Consider the following 20,302-nt stretch of genomic DNA (forward strand, 5'->3'; position numbering starts at 1 on the left):
ATTTTGGTTGTACTTGGTTGGTATCAAGTTCCCAGGTCACAGGATGAGCTGGTCCCCACCACTGGTTTCACACGCTGATGTTCCAGAGTTTATGACAACCTTCCTAATGCTATGACCCTTTAATGCAGTTCTTCATATTGTGGTGACCTTCAAACGCTTTAAGCTATTCAATTTTCTGGCAAAGAAGAGACTAAATACATATAAAAATCATTATTTTTCCTAGGACCAAGTACTGAGTTTCTGGACATGACCAAGGTATTCTTTAGAGATAAGGATGATCTCTGATTTCCAAATGAACGCTACACCTGCCCAGATGCCCTACATGCTATACACATCCATACAATATATTAATTCCAAACTAAGAAACAAAGATACTCCCTCAGCCTAAAGCTTACTTATACTATGGTTCAAATGACTAGTAGTCACAGCGTTGCCCGCCAACTGGCTCAGGTGTGACTAACACAGTATCTGAGGAGCCACACCAAGAGGAATCATAAGGGGAGGTTCTAGGATGTGGGGAGTCAACCTTGCCATGCTTTCCTAAGACAACAACTAAGAAATGACCCAGACAGAACAGGGTATAGCTGGATTCCTCCCCAGTCCCAAACAAAATGAAACAATTGTAAATTCCACTTTGATCAAAAGAAATAAATGATGTCAAAAGGCAGCTGGCCTTTATGGAAGAATAAACAGCCTTGACCTGGTTCAGCACACCCAGCAGTGTGTATCTGATCACAAACCACAGAGATAGGCGCCTTTGATTGGTACCTGTACCTTTCAAGGCCAGGAGGTCCCACTGGCTTGAATTGGAAACTATCTGTGAGCAGGCAGGTCGCCCTCATCAGAACTCCACTAAGAGACTATGGTACTCTGTAGGGTTTCCAGGGCCCAGCACAGGAGCAGGCATTACAGCACATATGAGCAAAGGTTCATTGGGTGACCCAACTCCTTAGACCTATAATTAAAGCCTTTCCTAGCTGCATGCCTGAAACACCTTTTCTGAACCCTCCCTCTTGCAATCTTTTTTTTTTTTTTTTTTTTTTTTTTTTAGAGGGAATGAGGATTTATGACATTGCCATCGTTTCTTGAATCTTCTCTTGGCCCCATCCCTCTCAACAATTATAAGGAGTTCCTTAGTCATTTCCCTAAAGCACAAACAAACCAGCTACAATATGGCCCATGGATTCAGAACAGGGTCAGAAAGATCTGAGCCCAGGACAGTTGCTTTGGACTTGAGAGAATCCAGGTGTCTTATCTATTTTTGTTGCACTGGTGTTTCGCCTGTATGTATATCTTTAGGAAGGTGTCAGATCCCCTAGAAGTGGAGTTACAGACAGCTGTGAGCTGCCATGTGGATGCTGGGAACTGAAACTGGGTACTTTGAAAGAGCAGCCAGTATTCTTAACTGCTGAGCCATCTTCTAGTCCCTCCAGGTGTTTTTTTTTTTTTTTTTTTTTTTTTTTTTTTTTTTTTTTTTTTTTTTTTTAAAGAAAACAGACAGTGGCTCCAAGGAAAAGGCTACATGTCTGTCCTTGGGGCCAGAGCCATAGTTCCACTGCTGAAAAGCCCAGAGAAAACAACTAGGAAGTAGGGATGAGACACGTTCCCAGAACTACTTCAACAATGAACAATGGACTGGCCCCTAACAAAGATACATGTCACCTAGGTGAGGGAACGGCAGATGGCAAAGGCACAACCTCCAGGGTCTTTGCTCGACCAGAATGTCGAAGGGTCAGTGTAGATGACTGCAATTTAAGACACTGTCCCTCATAGTTACTTTCCTCATTGCTAGTAGAAGACACTGGACAAAAATCAACTTAAGGGGGATTGATTCTGGATTACAATTCAGGCAGACATATTCTATCATAGCAAGGAAGGCATGGCAGGATGACCTGAAGGCTGGCTGGTCAGCATCTGGAAAGCAGAGTGAACAGGAAATGAGCACCTCGAGTTTTGCCTCAGGTGATCTACTTCCTCCAGTGAGATTCCACCTCCCAAAGGATTCACAACCTTCCCAAACAGCTCTGTCAAGTAAGGGATGTGGGTCCAAACACCTGGCTATGGGGTACACGCCACATCCAAATGACAGCAGCCACTAAGCATGGCCTTGAGGAGGCTCAGGTAACCTCTGGTGCTACCAAGTAGTATTTTGGGGGCACAATTATTAAGGAAGAAGGTCTCATTCAGGAGTAGGAGTGTTGCAACTGTGAACAACAGTGGTGGTGGTGAATCTTGGCTTTTAGGAATTTAGAACAATGGAAAAAACAGACACGTCTCCATGTCTTATAAATGAGAAAAATCATTTGAGGCCTGATAAATACTTTGATGAAAACGAACTGTCCAGTGCTCCCTATTCTAAGCCTTTGTTGCAGAGTCTCATTCTTCTTCTATGGCTCTTTGTACTATTTATATTACAGTACTTGACCTGTTAATCATTATTCTTCCTACCTGTCCTATAAGTCCATTGTTAATAGTTCCCCAGTTCCTACTATAGTTCAGGTATATGAAGAATTCTCAGTAAGTTACTTGCCAAATATGAGACAATATAGATCTTCAGTACATAAATCAAACAAAACCTTGGGGAATTAAAATATGCCAAAAAGTAAATAATAATATTTCAAATAGTGGAAACAATCTAGACATTTGTCCTTATACAAAGGATAAGCATAGTCTTGATCCCTCATCAAGGAAATTTTTACAACAGATGGAGACCACTAGAGAAAACTACAACCAATTTAAATGCAAAGTTCTGGAGCCCAGTTCTAATGGCTACATCTACCAAACAACTCTTGGACATAAGGCTCAGGGTACATTGTAAGAGGCAGGGGATTTGGGACTGTGTCTCCTAGCTACACCAAGTTTCACCAACATGTCTGTTTAAATGTGAGCTGAAAAAGCACAACTACAAAGAACATGTCAAAGTGGACATGGGAAAGCCCATGAGGCCTCAACTGTACATACTACAGGCAATTAGAGAATGCTGAGAGTGGGAGAAACAGTCTTTCCCAGGGAAGAGCATACCAATTGGTTATTCAATACCAAGTGGTCAGGCCGGAAAACATTCATATGAGTAATGTCATTCAGACTGAGCGGGTTATATTTAGGAACATATGTCACGTAACAACAATCAATGAAAGAAGAGGTCATGAATTTGAAAGACAGCAAAGAGGGGTCCAGTAGAGGGTTTGGAGGGAGGAAAGGGGAAGGAAAAATGTTGTAATTATATTGTAATCTCAAAATAAAGTAAAAACCAGAAAAAAGTTCTACTTCTTCAATTTTAAAATGTTTTCTTGTTGAGCACAAATTATGTGCATAAAAAACCCACCATGTAATTGTGGAGCTTATATTGTCCTTATTGTGAGACTCTTACAGAACTACTATTCCCAGAATGAGTGGAATAACATAACTCAGGGATGGACTAGGAGCATGTCCTCTACCCTAGCCTGTATAAAGACCCACAATGTTCTGAGTGCTTAGGGGATTTCTGTAAGACCTGTAGTTCATATCTCAGCCTGAGACATATGATCCCATTTTCTGGGGTGACAGGACTGTCCACTAATCTTAGCTGTGTTGGCTGAACTACCCAGAGTCAAGGCTCTAGCACCAGGTCTCAATGCTCTGTGCCCTTTATCAAGACTGAGCTCTGCCTAATGCTCCCTAAACCTTCCCCCAACCAAATCCTCTAGTCTTTCTGGTCTTACTTTGGACAGAAAGAAGTGTGTATCACAGTTTGTTCTCTAAAAAGTCTTCCTCAGAAATCAATACTTGATCCAGAACAATAATTAGTATACCCACTACTGGTCCCCAGCAACCTAACCTTCTTGTTAGGGGCAGTGTTGTTAGGATGAACATGATTGTATTTGAAGACAGGGTCTTTAGTAGAAAAATATCTGCAATTAAATGAAGTTTTGATGATAGGTCTTGATCCAATTTGATCTGTGTTTTTTGTAAGGGGAACTACAAACACATAAAACACTACAGATATGTGAGTATAGTGAGAAAGTGACCAGATGCAAATGAAAAGAGGCCTCAGGACCAGTCAAGTCTTTACCTAGGACCCCAGAGTTGTAGCAAAATAAGTTCCTGTTGTTTAAGCCTAACTTGTGGCATTTTGTTGTGGTGGCATAACAGACAACACATTCCGCAGAGTCATTTTCCATTCCCAGATGTGTGGATCTAACAATATCCACTAGGCAGACTGGGGTGGGGTGGTATCTGGAGTCTAGGTTCTGGTGTGTCTCTGGGATATGACAGGAAAAGAATAAAACCAAGACCCAGAGTGGCTGAAGCTTGAACAAGGGGCAATTGACATAGCCCTTTCCCTTATCAGGCATAGGTGGGTTCTATCCATTTGTACCCTGCTCAGAATTTTAGACTGTTTATGTGAACTTTATTATTCAACAAATAATATGATGAGGATCATGGCATGGTTAGATGAGACTCAATGTACATTTAGCTCACTTGAAGTTATCTGACCACTTTGTATCCTGTTTTTCAGATGCAGTGTTGTGGGGGTGAGGGGGTAACCTTTATCTTCTTTCTCATGAAGATTAAGAATTGCTATGCTTGGAGAAGGTAAAAAGGGAGAGAATAGATGTTCACAATGGCTAACTTTGGCTAAGATTTAAAGCATCTTCTCTATGTTCCTGACCAAGTCTTCTGTTGTCCTGGAAAAAAAAAATTCAGGGCTAGTTGGTGGGGTAGCATATGCCTTTGATTCCAACCCTTGGGAGGCTGAAGCAGGAGGATCTCTGTGAGTTCAAGGCCAACCTGGTCTACAAAGCAAGTTCCAGGACAGCTAATGCTGTTACATAGAAAAACCCTGTCTCAAAAAATCAAAACTAAACCCCATCCAGGGCTATAGCTTCAGCCTCAACAAATTCTTTACAATTTCATTTCAACTGACCATCACTAGTTTCAACTGTACAGACTTACACTGAATCTTTTCGGGAATTCTGCTCTTGGCCTAGCTTCAAGCATATGAAAAATTTGCTTGGACGGCTTTTTTGGGTCAAGGTTTTGGGATGCTAAGAAATCCCTGAATGTGATGTCCCCCTCAGGCCAAAGGTGCAGTACCTCAGGCTACTCGTTGGGTAGGCCAGCCCATAGGTACTGAAACCAACCACTAGGCCTCAGTATTAGTAATGAAACCACAGATTCTCTTATGTTTTTCCTCTGACCACAGTGTGCATATATTCTCATCCTTACCACTACGACCTGAACCAAATGAAAATGGTCCCTTGATGATGTTCAAATGCCCGAGAGCCTCATGAACAAAAAGGACCATTGGTGGCCACTATAAGCACAGGTTAAGTGGCTCCCATGTTGGGGAATGGGAGTTGGATGAGCCATGTTCTTAGGATGATATAGACACTTCAGTTAATTCTAGTGACTCATCAAAAAGTAACTAGAAAGTAGACAGTATTTTTCCATGTGTAGACCCACAGAAACATCCTAACTTTTACCCTACAGGACTGCTCAAATTGAGATTCAAATGCTACTTGAGAGAAGCAGGAACATAATAGCCACATAGGCGGTCAGATGTCAACATGAACACAGACAACTGTCCTCTGCTTATAGGTACCTCTGATTGGTACCTATAAAAGTATAAACCCTAGATATGACCCTTTCTGCTGCCAGGGGATACTTGCAGTGAATGTGACTCTGAATTCTTGAAATCTACCAGTGGTTTCCACCATGACATCATAGTCAACATACTTCTTCTAGCTCATGTTGATACATTCCAGTTGTTGAGTTATCAATATCTTGCTTTTGGAATCTCCAGAAATCAGAGATGACATATCACTCAACCCTCCCCTGTAAAGCAAGGGAAGCCAGGACTAGGGGCTGACATTTCTTGAGTACTCTGTGTTCTGATGGCAGCAGGCCTCCAGTCTCAAGGACCAACATAGGTCAAGGCCACCAGATGTTATTGATGATCTTGCTATTACAAGTGGTGTCTTTTATCTCACCCTAAAGAACTGGGCTAAACATTTGGCTCTTAGCCATTCTGGTATCCTAGCTCCTGCCTTAAGGGGCAAAGGAGACCGAGACCATTTCCAAATTCTAAAGCAACTACAAAAATAAAGTAAAATATTAACATATAGATACACACACACACATATGGATGACACACATATGGACTGTATACGTTACCTACTTTCTTATAAAATAATTAATTTTCTAAATAAATGAAGTGGTACATACAGAGATGAACACTAAACAACAGCAGATAACCCCTGCTTCCTGAAGCAATAGTCTTTTCAGGTCCTTTTAGAAAAAGGAGGCCAAAAGTCAGCACTGTGCTGATTTAAGGATGCTAACAATCCCGACCCACAACTACTATTCTGCATTTCAACACAGAACTGGTTGTCAAAGAGCCAGAGGGTCAGGGGGCAGCAATTCCATCCAGAAGGTTACAACACTAAAGACACAAACCTGAGGCTCAACATCCTTCCCCTGCATCCAGCAGCAGCAGGCAGATGGCAGAGGAATTAACCTTGCTTCAGATCACAGGGCCCATTGCTGAGAGAGGCTTGTAAGTAGATTAAGCCCTGATCCTCTACCTCTAAAAGCCCCTGACCCATTTCTCTGTCCAGAAAGAAAACTGCCAAGGTAAATCAGACAAGCAGAGGGTCAGAAAGACTCTGATCAACATAGGCAATATCAACAAGTGCTGGTTTTCTGAGGAGAGACAGCAGTGGAAACACTCAACAGTGACACAAGGAATCGTTAAGTGCATTAATAGGAAGCTATGTGGCTTCAGTGTTACCACATGTTCTACTCTTTTATAAAAATAGGATACCGCCCCGCCTCCACCCTCATCCCTAGCCTGGGTGCCAACAGGACAAGCTCTCACAGCCTGGTGCCACCACACTAGATACACTAAAGTTGTCCTACAGGTGTTTCCAGAAACTTCACCGCAGAGCTACCTTGTGATCCTGTACCTGAGCACAAGGGCAGTGGGTTGGATCAGCGAGGACACTGAAAGGAACAAACTGTCCTTCCTGCAGCGAAGGGACATCAGCAGTCTTGCAAAGAGGAGGAGCTCGCTTCCTGAAGGCTAAGCCCCAATGCCCGCGAGAACTCTAGGCTTTTGCTCCTGTGCCAGGGGTTTGGGGGTTCTGGCATGACAGGGTGGCCCCTCTGCTGGTTCAGGTCTTGGAATAGTGTTGAAGGTCTTTTTTAGCCGACCACACAGACAGCCCGAGTACTAAAACCAGGTCCTCTGACCAGAGAGTTCTCCCGAGCGACAGACGCCCTGGGTGGGAGGGGACAGCCTCGGCAACAGGTGACTACCCACGCCCCCGAGAAGCCTCCGAGTCGGGGTCCAGAGCGGCCCCAGTGTACCCGAAGTCTCTCCGGCTGCCCGCGGCACTTACACGCTCGTGGGTCCACCGCCGGGCAGAAACGAAACTTTCTAGGGCCGAGCGAAAGAGTAGGACAGCGTAGTGCCAGCGGCCATGAAGCGTACAAAACACCGAGAGAGCGCGCGGACTACGACTCCCGGCATGCTCCACGGATGGCCTACAACTTCCATCGGGTGTCACGGGCCGGTGGACTCCTACTACGACTCCCGGCATGCTCCACGAGATGGCGTCCCTTTGGGGTAGCCTGAACAAGCTTTGCATACCCGGAACAGGGCCTGAAGTCGTCTTTCTGGGCTCCTGAGCTAGAGTTGTTGGCTACTGTTGATAAGCACTTGTAATATGGCTGATTGGCTTTAAACTGTGTATGAGCCATTCATATAAAATAATGTACCTGATTCAAAAATTCCCCAAACAATGTAAAAATAGCGCATTAACATTTTTGTGCTATTAATTTTTACTTATTGAACTAAGAAAATGAACCCACTACGTATCGCTGAACCTAAATTCTCAGATTTTGATTCTTCTAATTAACAGAGACATAAAATCAGTGTTTGAAATTATGTGCTATTGAACTACCTGCCATGCTTAGCTTCCTCAATTGTATCGAAACGCACCCTGAAGCCTGATGCAATGGAAGGCAGCATTCCAAGACCAGTATCAGTGAACATGCTAAAGAAAGGAGAGAGTACAGAAGATCAGCCTGAGGTTAGGTTCTGCTCCTTCGCTCTGGCTGGCCAGCCCTCCCTCTGCCTACTTCTTGCCATTTAGCTGGAAATTCCTGTCTGCCTCACAGAACTCAACTAACTAGTGGCATCTGCCAGACCTCAGTGGTTCAGGTTTTCAGGATAGATTCACACAGGTTTTTCAAGACAGGGTTTTTCTGTTTAACATTTCTGCCTGTCCTGGAACTTGATTTGTAGATCAGGCCAGTCTCAAACTCACTGAGATCGCCTGCCTCTGCTATCTCAGGTGCTGGAATTAAAGGTGTGTGCCACCACTGCCCAGTGGACAAAGATTTCTTAGTTATTTTCATGTTTTACATGAGATGTATTTGAGATAACATACTAACTTGATGGAGTAGGCAGGTTGTGGATGGGAATAAAAAGGAGCCTCCTGACAGAAGTGATTCCCTTTTCTGTTAACAAAGAACAACAAAAAAGGGAGGGGGGAGTGGGAGGAGATGACAATGGAAACAAAGAATTATCAGGCTAGCGAACAAAGAAAAACTTGCTCCAATCACAGTCTGAACTGCTTTGGCATGTTAAGGATGAGAGAGATTTCAAGCACCCTTGCTTAAATCTTAGAAACTAAATAAGTTTACAAAGAAGAGGAAGACAGGCCTTGAACAGTGGTATGTTTTATAAGGGTAATGATGCATTTTGAGAATTTCATAGTTAGGCAATTTATCTGGAGTATAGTTACACAAATTAAGATGACTATGACATCACTAGACAATTTAGTCTTAAGGGATCACAATCACACATGGTCCAATATTGACCAAAATATTGTGCAGCAGATGACTGTATATATTAAGAACCTAATATGTCATACCCTCACCAAAAACCTATACAGCATTGTGTTTAAAACTCAGCATAGCTCTGTGGTGTAGGTAGGATTCATTTCTGTACTTCAAAGCGTAGGAGACTGAGGCTCAGAGAGGTAAAAGAGTGGCAAATTCACTTGGCTAACGAACAGGGCTCTAAACTAGGATGGAGTTGAAGGTTCCTGATTCATTTCTGCCCAAGACATTGTCAGATACACAAAATGCTCAGCTTTATCTACAAAGGAAAGGAGGCTAGAAGAAGGCAATGGATTCCCCTAGAGTATAACTGGTCTTTTTTTGAACCATCAGCTCCCAAATAATGACACGGAAATTTTTTTTATTAATTATGAAAGCTTGCCCTTGTTAATAATCTATTTTTTCCTAGCAACTTGCTGTAAATCCTGGTCTCTGGCCTCCATCTTTGGAGGCCCCGCCCCTGTGCCTGCCAAACTTTGACCCCTCCCCTGAGGAGGGGCAAGGAAACCTGCCAAACCTTGACCACTCCCCCAGTCTATTTAAACTATCCCAAGTCCCTGGGTGGTCTCCCCCCTCCCACCCCAGTGGTCGTGTTTGCCGGCAAAGCGCAGGAATATCATTAAACCTGGATACCTTTTAATTCCATTTGTTGTGATTTGGCTTGATTGGGATTTTTGTGTCTGCAGAGAGCTCGCGTTAGAAAAATTCCTAACACTTGCATTTTCTGCTTCCTCAAGAAACAAATGCCTGAGGTCTCCAAATAGGCAGTTAAACAGATGTTTCTCCACCCTCACCTCCTGCTGAGTGTGAGCCTACGGACTCCTAACTCCCCCACTCCACATAATCCATGCCCACAGGAAGCAGCCAGACAGGAACTGGGGTCCCCATACCCAAAGAGCCTGTAATGTTCCAGTGGAAGCGCCACTAAAGCACTGTTCATAAAAACTTAGAGACAGAAATTGGGGTTCAGTCTGAAGACCAGAAAAGCAAAGCAGCCAGCGGCTGGCTCTTACCTCGACCTTGGTCCAAAATGGCAATCCTGCCTCCAGGAATATGAGCATGAGACTGAGAGTTGTCTCCTCCCATCGTATAATTCTCTCTAGTTCTGAGATAAAAGGTGTGTACTACCTTCGCCTGGTTTCTAGGGCAAGCTAGTGGGATTAAAGTTGTGTGTTATTGCTGCCTGGTCTGTAAAGTTGGCCAGTGTGGCTGTTTTACTTTTCTGACCCTCAGGCAAGTTTTATTTATTGAAATACAAATGAAATGCCACTATACTCCACCTCAATCCCCATCCCCACCTTTCTCTCCCCAAAGGCTGCCTCATCTTAGAAAGCCCACAAAGCATGACTTCTCCTCTAGAGATGCTCATGACCACGCCCACAGGGTATTTAAACTGCCCCCCAGAAAACAGATACATGGATTTTGGTCTCTCTTCCCCATCTCCTCTCTGGGGGAGCTGGAAATTCACCCAGACTCATTTTACTCATTAAACCTGGACTTTTTCTAATTTAGTTTGATTTGGTTTGATTTGGATTGCTGAGTCAGAGGCTTATCAGGGTGGAGAAACTTTTCAGGCCTTAGCTTAGACTTGTTCCTAACTAGCTCTTTTTTTTTTTTTTTTTTTTTTTTTTTTTTTTTTTTTTTTTTTTGGTTTTTCGAGACAGGGTTTCTCTGTGGTTTTGGAGCCTGTCCTGGAACTAACTCTTATAGACCAGGCTGGTCTCGAACTCACAGAGATCCGCCTGCCTCTGCCTCCCGAGTGCTGGGATTAAAGGCGTGCGCCACCATCGCCCGGCTCCTAACTAGCTCTTAAAATGTAAATTAACCCATTTATATTAATCTAGGTTCTGTTATGTGGCTCCTTAAGCTCTCATCAGTACCATATGCCCTACTTCCTATGGGTCTCCTGGAGAATGCCCCCTCATCAGACTCTTTCCCAGAGTTTCTTTCTCTCCCTGGAAGTCCCACCTATCCTCTCCTGCCTAGCTATTGGCCATTTAGTTCTTTATTAAACCAATCAGAAGGTGCAGCAGGAAGGACAGAAACACATCTTCATGCAGCATACAAAAAAATTATCCAACACTCGAACTGGTGATTAAAAATGGTTGTGAGCCACCGTGTGTGTTCTGGGGACTGAACCTGGGTCCTCTGGAAGAGTAGCCAGTACTTTTAACTGCTGAGCCATCTCTCAATCCCCTTGAAAGTTGCTTCTTCCTGATAAACCATAGCTATTTATGGCTTTATTTTTATTTTTCATTAATTTTTTAAAATCTACTGTTGTATGATTTTATTTATTTATTTTTGGTTGAAAGAACAGGATCTGAGTTCTACCTCTGGCCGTGGATGCAGACATAATAGTCCAAACTGCCCCAAGGGCATTGTGGTGGAGTCACCTTATATTACCAGGGAAATCTGGGTTCTCTCTTGGGGTTCTTAGTTTCAGTAATAAAAGAATTTAAGAAATAACTCAGAAGGAGTCTTGAGGACAATTTTATTAAAGTTTCAAAGAAAAACCTGTAAATCAAAGGAAAATCCCAGGCAAGCAGTTTTCCAGAGGAGGAAGATGGAACAGAGGGGGGAAAAAGCAACCAACAGGAAGACACTGTGGAGTAGAGGTCCTTGTAGAGATGAAGTCATGGGTTTGTGATCATGAGAATAAGCTGGAGAGATGCTGGAAAGGCAGAATCTAGAGGATGTGGCTCTGGCAGCTTAGGGATAAGGGATTCAGTGCTTGAGGAAGATTCAGCTTTGGAGAATGATCAAAAGGGGAATGTTGGCACTATCATCCAGATGGTAGGAAGTCAGCTTTCTCTCAGTCTGGAAGAGATGAAATGGCAGTGGAATCTTCAACTTGCATGCCTTTTTAAAGTGATCTTTGCTTTTTCCAAACTTTCCTGGATGTATTGGTGTCACCTGGAAGTTAGCAGCAATATCTTATTCATCTTTGCATTGTCTAAACAATTACTTAGTGCAGATGGTAGCACATATTGCATTCAATTATGGGGTAAATATTTAAAAACTAGTTTGTGTGTTAGCAGTTGTTGCCAGAATACGGAACTTTTTTCAATTTAATGGGATTTTATGGTCTAGACTTCTTTGTGACTGTACTTCTTTGAGGATGTAATTATTCTTGTCCTGAAGACATTTTCTCCAGAAGTTGTAAGAAGCACAGAACCAGACACTGCCATAAAAAAAAAAAAATCAGTTGGGACAATCTTATGTGTCAGCAACCTCATTGCAGTTAACACACACTGAGAGTTTGAGCCTTCCCACTGTCTGGAATTCCTTATATTTACGATCTTCTGATCAATCGCTGATAAGCAATCTATGTCTAAGTGAGAGAATGAATGATGAACCAAGTCCAGGAAGTATTGCTCTGGATTGCCCAGCTGGAAGACACTTTCCCACAGCTGTCATGTCTTTCCTCCACACCCCTGGCATCTCCAATGTTGCGTCTTCTGCAGCGTTCCTTTCTGATCCACTTCTTGTTGCCTTCCTCCAACTTCCCTAGTCACCTCTGTGCTGTGTGCCCATCTTCTCCTCTCAGTAGAAGGAGGGGCCCTCATATGTAAATGCACCAGGGGAGTAGGAGGGTGGGACGGGGCTGGATGTCTTCTGCCAGCACAGCCGGACTTGCTGGAGAAGACTTTTTAGGTGTCTGCGAAACTTGACCCCAACAAAGACATAAAGCACTGGGTTGAAGCAGCAGTGGGAGAAGGCCAAATTGCGGCTGATGAGATTAGCTATGTCTAGCTGCTGTCTGCTCTTACAGGTCTGCAGCATGACTTTAGTTTTATACAGTGTCTCTAGGAAGAGGATGAGGTTGTAAGGAGCCCAGCTGAGGAAGTATGCCACCACGATGGTGAAGATGAGCCTGACTGTCCGGTGCCTCTGTCTGGACTTTGAACGAAACAAGGTTCTGAGAATCTGTATGTAACAGAACAGGATGATCCCCATGGAGAGGAGAAAGAAGATGTTGTGTTGGTAGACTGAGGCCAACAACCCATGGAGTTCAGAATAAGAACATTGTGACTCAATCACCTTGTGGAAGATAGCTTCAGGGATGGAGGACAGGATACTGACTGCCCACACAGATGTGATCACCAGCATGCGGCAGCGGAGGGAATGGATGCCCAGAGTTGATATGGGGCTCACTACAGACAGGTAGCGGTGGATGGTCATAATGGTGAGAAAGAAGATGCTGCTGTAAAGGCTGATGGAGAAGATCAGGTTGAGGAGCTTGCAGAGAAAGTCACCTAGCAACCATTTCTGAAATTGTGCTGAGATCCACACAGGCAGCAGGCAGGAGAAAATAAGATCTGAGAGACACAGGTTGAGGATGAAGATATTGGTGAGTGACTCTAGATTCTCATACTTCACCAAGACCCAGAAAACCAGGCTGTTACCCATCAGGCTGAGGAATAATACCAGAGTGTACAAGACAGCGGTGAATGATCTTGCAAAGTGGATCTTCCTCTCACATAGCTCACTCTGAAAATCATACTCATACTCATACTCAGAGATTGTAGAGGACTCCATTTGGACCCAGGAGGCAGGGATGCTGACAGCATCTGAAATGATAGACATGTGGGGTTTAAATCCATATGGTTGGAATAGAGATCATTAGGACCCATGTTACAATAAAAGTAAGGTCTATGGGCCAGATTCTGTTGGTGAGCTATTTATAACAAGATTGAGAATTGGGCCTTTACATCGTCATTATGGAATGTTTCTCTTTCCCATAGAAAAATTTTCTTGACCAAGGACATACAACGCTGATTTATATTCTGCCATAAGCCCCCTTCTCCTGGTAGATTGGCAACTGTGAAGTTCTAAGATCACTCAAGCTCACAGTAGAGGGAGGTGAAAAGAGAAGTTGAACTGGACTGAAAGACTTGAAACCTAAGCGGGTCCCACTATTGTGCCTTTGTGCCAATGTTTAAAACCTTTCCAAGCCTTAGTTTCTTATATACAAAAGGGCTCCTGTTCCCAGATTCATTCATTCAATTGCTCAGTAGAGGACGAGAGAGCATTTACTCAATGTCATTATTCAATAAACGATGAGAGAGTGTTGTGTCTGTCTGTCTTCACTCTCTTTCTCACTCCCCTCTCTGTTTCCTTCCACTTTTTCCATTCTCTCTCATTTTTCTGTTCATAAGGTGCATAGATCTTGATAAAAGGCTTGCACTGAAATTTTTTTCTTTCTTGGGACAGCCTGAAAAGGCGAGAGTACAGGCAAATAAAGCAAAACAATACTGAGGTTACATTCTGGAAGGCAAACATTCTGGAAAGTCAAATCCTTGCTAACACAGAGGATTAACTTCAGGGAAGAAAGCTTCTTCAGTTGAGAGTTTCATTTACAGGTCTTAATGAGGTGAGCAAGTGTCTGGAGCAGGCAAGGAGGAAAGCGGCTCAGAAAACTGTACTGAGTCAAACGTATTCAGCTTTATGTGGTGACTGGTTACTAGAAACAGTGAGATGAGAAGGCTGGAGAAATGACTGGAAGGGCTGGAATTTTCATTTTGATATGTTGTGGAAGCTGCTGGGTCATACAAGAAGAAGAGTGGAAAGCTTGAAGCAGCAGCTATCTGAGTCAGGTAAGCATGTTCTCACCACCTGCTGTGTGGGGGGTATTGTGCCTATATACCATAACAAGTCCCCATGATCCTGCAACTTGCTGTAAGATATATCTACCTCCATTTCATAGGATAGGAAAGTGGGCCAGACTGGTGAAAACACCTTCTCAGCATTATAAAAACCAGGTAGCTGGAGCAGCTAAGACTGCAACTCAGATTCCTATGTTCTTGTATTTTGAGGAAAATAATTGGAGAAATAGTCTGAACTTCTCAAATATTAAAGTTGAAATAGGCTGGGCATGGTAGTACATGCCTATAGATTGACTATTTGGGGACTAAGGTGTGTTGTGTCAGAAAAAAACAGCATGGTTGGGCAAAAAAAGAGACATATAGATCAATGGAATAAATAGAGAATCCACACAGCTATAACCACAAACCAGATTTTTGTCAAAAGTATGAAAATCATATATTGGAGAAAAGTCAGTCTTTTCAACAAATTGTTCTGGGAAAACTGGTTATCTACATTTAGAAAAATAAGCTAGGTGGTAGAGGTGCACACCTTTAATCCCAGCACTCAGGAGGCAGAGGCAGGCAGAGCTCTCTGAGTTCCAAGTCAGCTGGTCTACAAGGGCTAGTTCCAGGACAGGCTCCAAAACTACAGAGAAACCCTATCTCAAAACAAACAAACAAACAAACAAACAAACAAACAAACAAACATAAGACAAAGCAAAAAAACCCCAGAGCCCCCCGAAACAACAACAAAAATAAACTAGATCCCAATAAAAAATGCTTCAAAGTGGATTAAATACTTTAATGTAAGACCTGAACTTCTGAAACCATTAGAAGAAAACAGAGAAAATACTTCAAGATTTGTTGTAGGAGACCTTTCAGAAAAAGACTTCAGTAGCTCAGAAAATAATATAATAGATAAATGTGGTTGCATGAAATTATAAAGCTTCTACATAGCAAAGAAAATAATCAGAGGAAGAGATGGTCTATAGAATGGGATACATTTGACAGAAGATTAATGTATGTGTGTATATATATATATATATATATATATGGAACTTTTAAGAACTAAATACTAAAAACCCAAACAACTCAATCAATAAATTGGCTAATGAAACGAGCAGACAGTTCTCAAAAGATGAAGTATGAATGGCCCAAACCATACAAAGAATATTTAACATCATTAGAGATCAGAGAAATGTAAATTAAAACCATATTGATGTTTCATCCCCAGTCTGAATATCTATCTTTGTGAAAACAACAGACGGTGGTGAGGGTGTGGGGAAAAAGGTGCCCTTATTCACTGCTGATGGAGATGTAAAGTGTCACAGCACTATGGAAATCATTATAGAGGTTTCTCAAAAATTAAAAGTAGGACTACCACATGAGCCTTTCCTGAGTATATGCTCAAAGAACTGTAAGTCCGTACAACACAGAGATACCCACGCATCTATGTTTCTTGTAACACTATTTAGAATCAGCTAATTGTTATCTATTAATTGATGAACTAGTAAAGAAATATATGACTTGTATAGTATTGTGGTTTGAAAGAGAATGGCCCTACGGGCTCATATATTTGAATGCTTAGACACCAGTTAGTGGAAGAGTTTGGGAAGAATTAGGAGGTGTGGCCTTATTGGAGTTGATGTGTCAGTGGGAGTAGGACTTGAGTTTTCAGAAGCACAATGCAGGCCCAGTCTCTCTCTGTCTGCTACCTGCGAATCAGAGTATAAAACTCTTAGCTATTACTATAATACCATGCCTTTCTGCTTCCCACACTGATGATCATGGCCTTGCTCACTAAAAGTATTAAGCAAGTCCAAATCAAACACTTTCTTTTACAAAAGTTGTCTCCATCATGGTTTCTTTTCACAGCAATGGAACAGTAACTAAGGTATATAACACAGTGGAGTTTTAGTCACCCATAAAGAAAAAATGATATTAAATCATTTGCTGGAAAATGGTTGTCACTGGAGATCATTGTACAAGCAATATTGTATAAACATTGCTTATATTTTCTCTCCTGTCCTGAGGAACCAGATAGCTAGGGTTGGGACAACTAAAAAGAATACTGGAAAGTGAGGAGTATAAATCACAAAAGAAAAAAATGATAGAAAGTCCCATATTTTGTCTATATATTTTGCTCAAATGGCATTTTTTTAACAATAATTTACTAACGGTATCTGAAAGAACTGAATTGATAGTTGAAGTGCTGCCCCCTGCAGGGGAGGCAGAACTTAGTGTTAGGAATTTTTTCAAATATTTGAGGAAGAAATAACACGAACCTTCCACGAATATTGAAAATTTATGAGGCAAGTATAAATATGATACCAAAATCAGACAAAAATTTACAACAAAAACTACAGATTAATAGTCTTCATGAACATAGACACAAAAATTCTTTTACTTTTTTGAAAGAGACTGGTCTTAAACTCATTATATAGCTAAGGTTCTTGAACTTTTGATCCTCCTGACTCTTCTTTGAGATTGGTAGGATTCAAGGCCTATGGACCTATGCCAGGTTTATGTAGTGCCGGGCGGTGGTGGCGCACGCCTTTAATCCCAGCACTCGGGAGGCAGAGGCAGGCGGATCTCTGTGAGTTCGAGACCAGCCTGGTCTACAGAACTAGTTCCAGGATAGGCTCCAAAAAAAAAAAACCACAGAGAAACCACAGAAGTTGCTGTGTAATGGAGACTGTAACTCTTTGTCCTTAGTTTACTAGCCTTTTTAATTGTGGAGAAATGGAATGTTGCAAATAAAGAGCCAAAGTTATCTGTACTCTTGTAATAGACATTTTCTATCAGCTTCTGTATTTGGTGTAATATCCCAACTTCTACCAGCACTAAAGTTAAGAAGGACACACAGTCAGATCTGTATAGGAAATCCCCATGTCATGCTGTAGTTGCCTACCTGAGGACATAGCCATATAAAAGTCAAGGCTATAATTTATGACTTTCTTTTGTTCTGTGACTATAAAAGCTCATGTAAAAGTTTGATGTGTTGGTATATGCCTGTAATCCCAGAAACCATAAGGTAGAGGCAGGAGAATTAAGATTTTTTGTTGTTGTTGTTGTATATAGTTTAACGATGTTCTTTTTTATTTTTATTTTTATTCTTTTTTAATTAAAATTTCCACCTGTCCCCGTTTCCCATTTCCCTCCCCCTGAGAATTAAGATCTTAAGGCCATCCTCAGAAACATAACAGGTCAGTCTGGGTTATCTGAGACTCTGTCTCAAAACCCAAAATATCATGTAACCTTATCCCCAGTACACCTGGTGTCTCAAGATAACTTGACTCCATTTTCTGGGTCATGGATACTCATATTTGCAATAAACTGCTATATTCTTTAAAATGAGCTGTTATTTTATATTAACAGATTCTATGAATTAAATTCCGTGTTTCTGTTGTGCCTCCTCCTCACCATCCCCATGACTTATCTCAACTCTAAGGGAATGAATTTAGTTTTTGTTCCATGGGATAATTTAGATTGAGAAACAGTTCTAAGTTATCCAGTCATAAGAAGTAATAAGAATTTACATAGCAACTTGGAGTCACTTCTTCCAGCAAGGAAAATATTATATCTTTGTTCTATTCAAGGAAAGAATCACAGATTGCTGATTCTTGGGGAAGCCCAGATGAAAGGAATCTGCATCCCAGATGCAAGCCTCAGAATTCTCAAGCCTCATTAGATTGACAAGTGGTTCTGATGATCCACCAAACTTCAGAGCCTCTGGTGCAGGCTATTAAAAGAAGAAAACGTAAGTTTAAAATGTATGAAAAGGAACTCACCTGAGTATGCACCACTTTCCATGTTACTCTTCCAAGCCTGTGTGCTTTGTGTGTCTCTTGTTTGCCTCTTCCGGTGCTAGAGCCTCACGTATGCTCGGCAACAACCCTGTGATGGATACAGGTTCCAAAAAATTGTCTAACCTGACTCCTAACTTCCTCTTTACTAGGTAGGATCAAGTTTTGGAATTAAATTTTTATTATGCTTGGTTTCAGTATGAACAAGATACAGTTTCTCTAGTCTTAAATGTAAAGCTCTAAAACAATGTTTAGACATGGACTTGGGATCTTTTTGTCTTACTGTCCAATCAGGCAACACCAACAAGATCCAAGGCTCTGTTTGTGCTGCAATTCCGTGCAAAATGAGATCAGATGTAGACATAGTGTCACAAAGCAGTGCAGTTTTCTAGGTGTGCTGGTACGTTCCCAGTAATTCCAGAACTTCAGAGATAGAGGTAGGAAGACCAAAATTAGGGTAAACGTAGTTATATATTAAGTTGATGGCCAGCACGGGCTATAATAAGACCCTGTTTGAACATCCAAACAAATGACCCCCAAAGAAAAGGTACTGATGCTGCACTGAGAGCTCTGGAAATGGCATCTTGGCCTGACTTTTTTGCTGCATTCACAGGGGTCTCTGGTTTCCAGATGAGTCCACATGATATGCCGGAATTTACCGAAATGTGTTAGGTCAGTGCTACAACTTCTTTTTTGGAGAGTGGTGAAGAGAACTGGTTCTAGTGTGAAGAACCTGAAACATTGCACCTGGTTTTTCATTATTTGTGAATGAATGAATGAACAAATGAATGAATGAATGAATAAATAAATAAATAAATAAATAGAAAGAACACCCAGACTCTCAGTTGGTTTGTTTATGAGTTCAAACCTCCAGATTTCAATCAATTGAATTTGCTGTTTGATTTAAGAAAGTCTTAGCTCTCAATTTCAGTATCAGGGATAGTTAGGTAAAGAACTTTTACAGTCACTTCTGTATAGCACAGTATGCAGCGCAAACACACCATTTCCCACTTTTATGAGAAGAAGAGGAAAGGGTCCCTGATGTCTTTTCACTTCTCTCTGAGCATTCTCGCTCTTGCTCTCTGAAGAGTTCCCCTACCTATCCTGCATCTGCTTTCCAATTTCTGTTACTGCGGTTGTCTGTTTTCCTGATCTCTAACACAAATACCAGGACCTCTTGTGTTCCTTTTAGGCATCTTCTCGGAAGTTACCAAAATCTACAGATTACCTGCCATGTTGTTTTTCCTCTCAAACCCAAAAATTGTTTTCAAGTTTCCTTAAGTTCTTTTATCTACAAGACTAAGAACCACAAAAGAGTACTTGTATTCTCTGCTAACACTGCCTCTATCTCCTACATGCTGGTATTACAGATAATGACATTGTCTTAGGGTTCTCTTGCTGTGATGAAACACCATGACCAAAAGCAAGTTGGGAGGGAAAGGCTTACACTTTGGCATTGCTATTCATCACCGAAGAAAGTTAAGACAAGAATTAAAACAGGGTAGGGACTTGGAGGCAGAAGCTGATGCAGAGGCCTTGAGGGGTGCTGTTTACTGGCTTGATTCCTCTGACTTGCTCGGCCTGCTTTCTTATAGAACCCAGGATTCCAGCCTAGGGATGGCACCAGCCACAAATGGCTAAGTCTTTTCCCATCAATCAATAATTAAGAGAATGTCCTACAGGCCTGCCTACCTCCAGATTTTATGGAGGCATTTTCTCAACTGAAGTTCCTTCTTCTTAGATAACTTAGTTTTTGTCAAGATGAAATAAAACTAGACAACAAAGCTACCTGTTGGGCTTATGGCAAAATTTGTATAAAAATTATAGCCAACATTTTATTTTTCAGTTCTCATCATATGCCAGGCACACTGTAGCTATTCTTTTTTAAAATTTATTTATTTTTATTTTATGTGCACTGGTGTTTTGCCTGCATGTATATCTGTGTGAGGGTGTCAGATCTTGGAGTTACAGACAGTTGTTAGCTGCCATGTGGGTCTGGGAATTGAATCCAGGTCCTCTGGA

General features: G+C 41.8%; 2 protein-coding genes across 8 annotated transcripts in view; both read right to left on the bottom strand.

Annotated features, from left to right (window-relative positions):
• The window catches only part of Fyco1 (FYVE and coiled-coil domain autophagy adaptor 1), a 72,963-nt gene extending 65,486 nt beyond the window's left edge, over positions 1-7,477 (bottom strand). For 4 of the 6 annotated variants that reach the window (XM_057766979.1, XM_057766978.1, XM_057766980.1 and 1 more), the window contains exon 1: positions 7,383-7,477. The gene's annotated coding sequence lies outside the window, so the exon portion shown is untranslated. Of the gene's footprint in view, positions 1-6,947; positions 7,039-7,382 lie in introns of those variants that run through there. The other 2 variants (XM_057766981.1, XM_057766982.1) reach the window with 2 other exon arrangements.
• Positions 7,478-11,363: 3,886 nt separating this feature from the next.
• The window catches only part of Xcr1 (X-C motif chemokine receptor 1), a 30,348-nt gene continuing 21,409 nt past the window's right edge, over positions 11,364-20,302 (bottom strand). Inside the window, exons 2-3 of one of the 2 annotated variants that reach the window (XM_057768230.1) lie at positions 18,266-18,371; positions 11,364-13,460 (exon numbers count right to left, since the gene is read on the bottom strand). In XM_057768230.1, the coding sequence (XP_057624213.1) occupies positions 12,433-13,460; positions 18,266-18,287 (1,050 nt within the window). In that variant the 5' untranslated portion in view covers positions 18,288-18,371 and the 3' untranslated portion in view covers positions 11,364-12,432. The remainder of the gene's footprint in view (positions 13,461-18,265; positions 18,372-20,302) is intronic. The other variant, XM_057768231.1, reaches the window with a different exon arrangement.

Source organism: Chionomys nivalis, chromosome 4, assembly GCF_950005125.1.
Source record: "Chionomys nivalis chromosome 4, mChiNiv1.1, whole genome shotgun sequence".
Lineage (NCBI taxonomy): Eukaryota > Metazoa > Chordata > Mammalia > Rodentia > Cricetidae > Chionomys > Chionomys nivalis.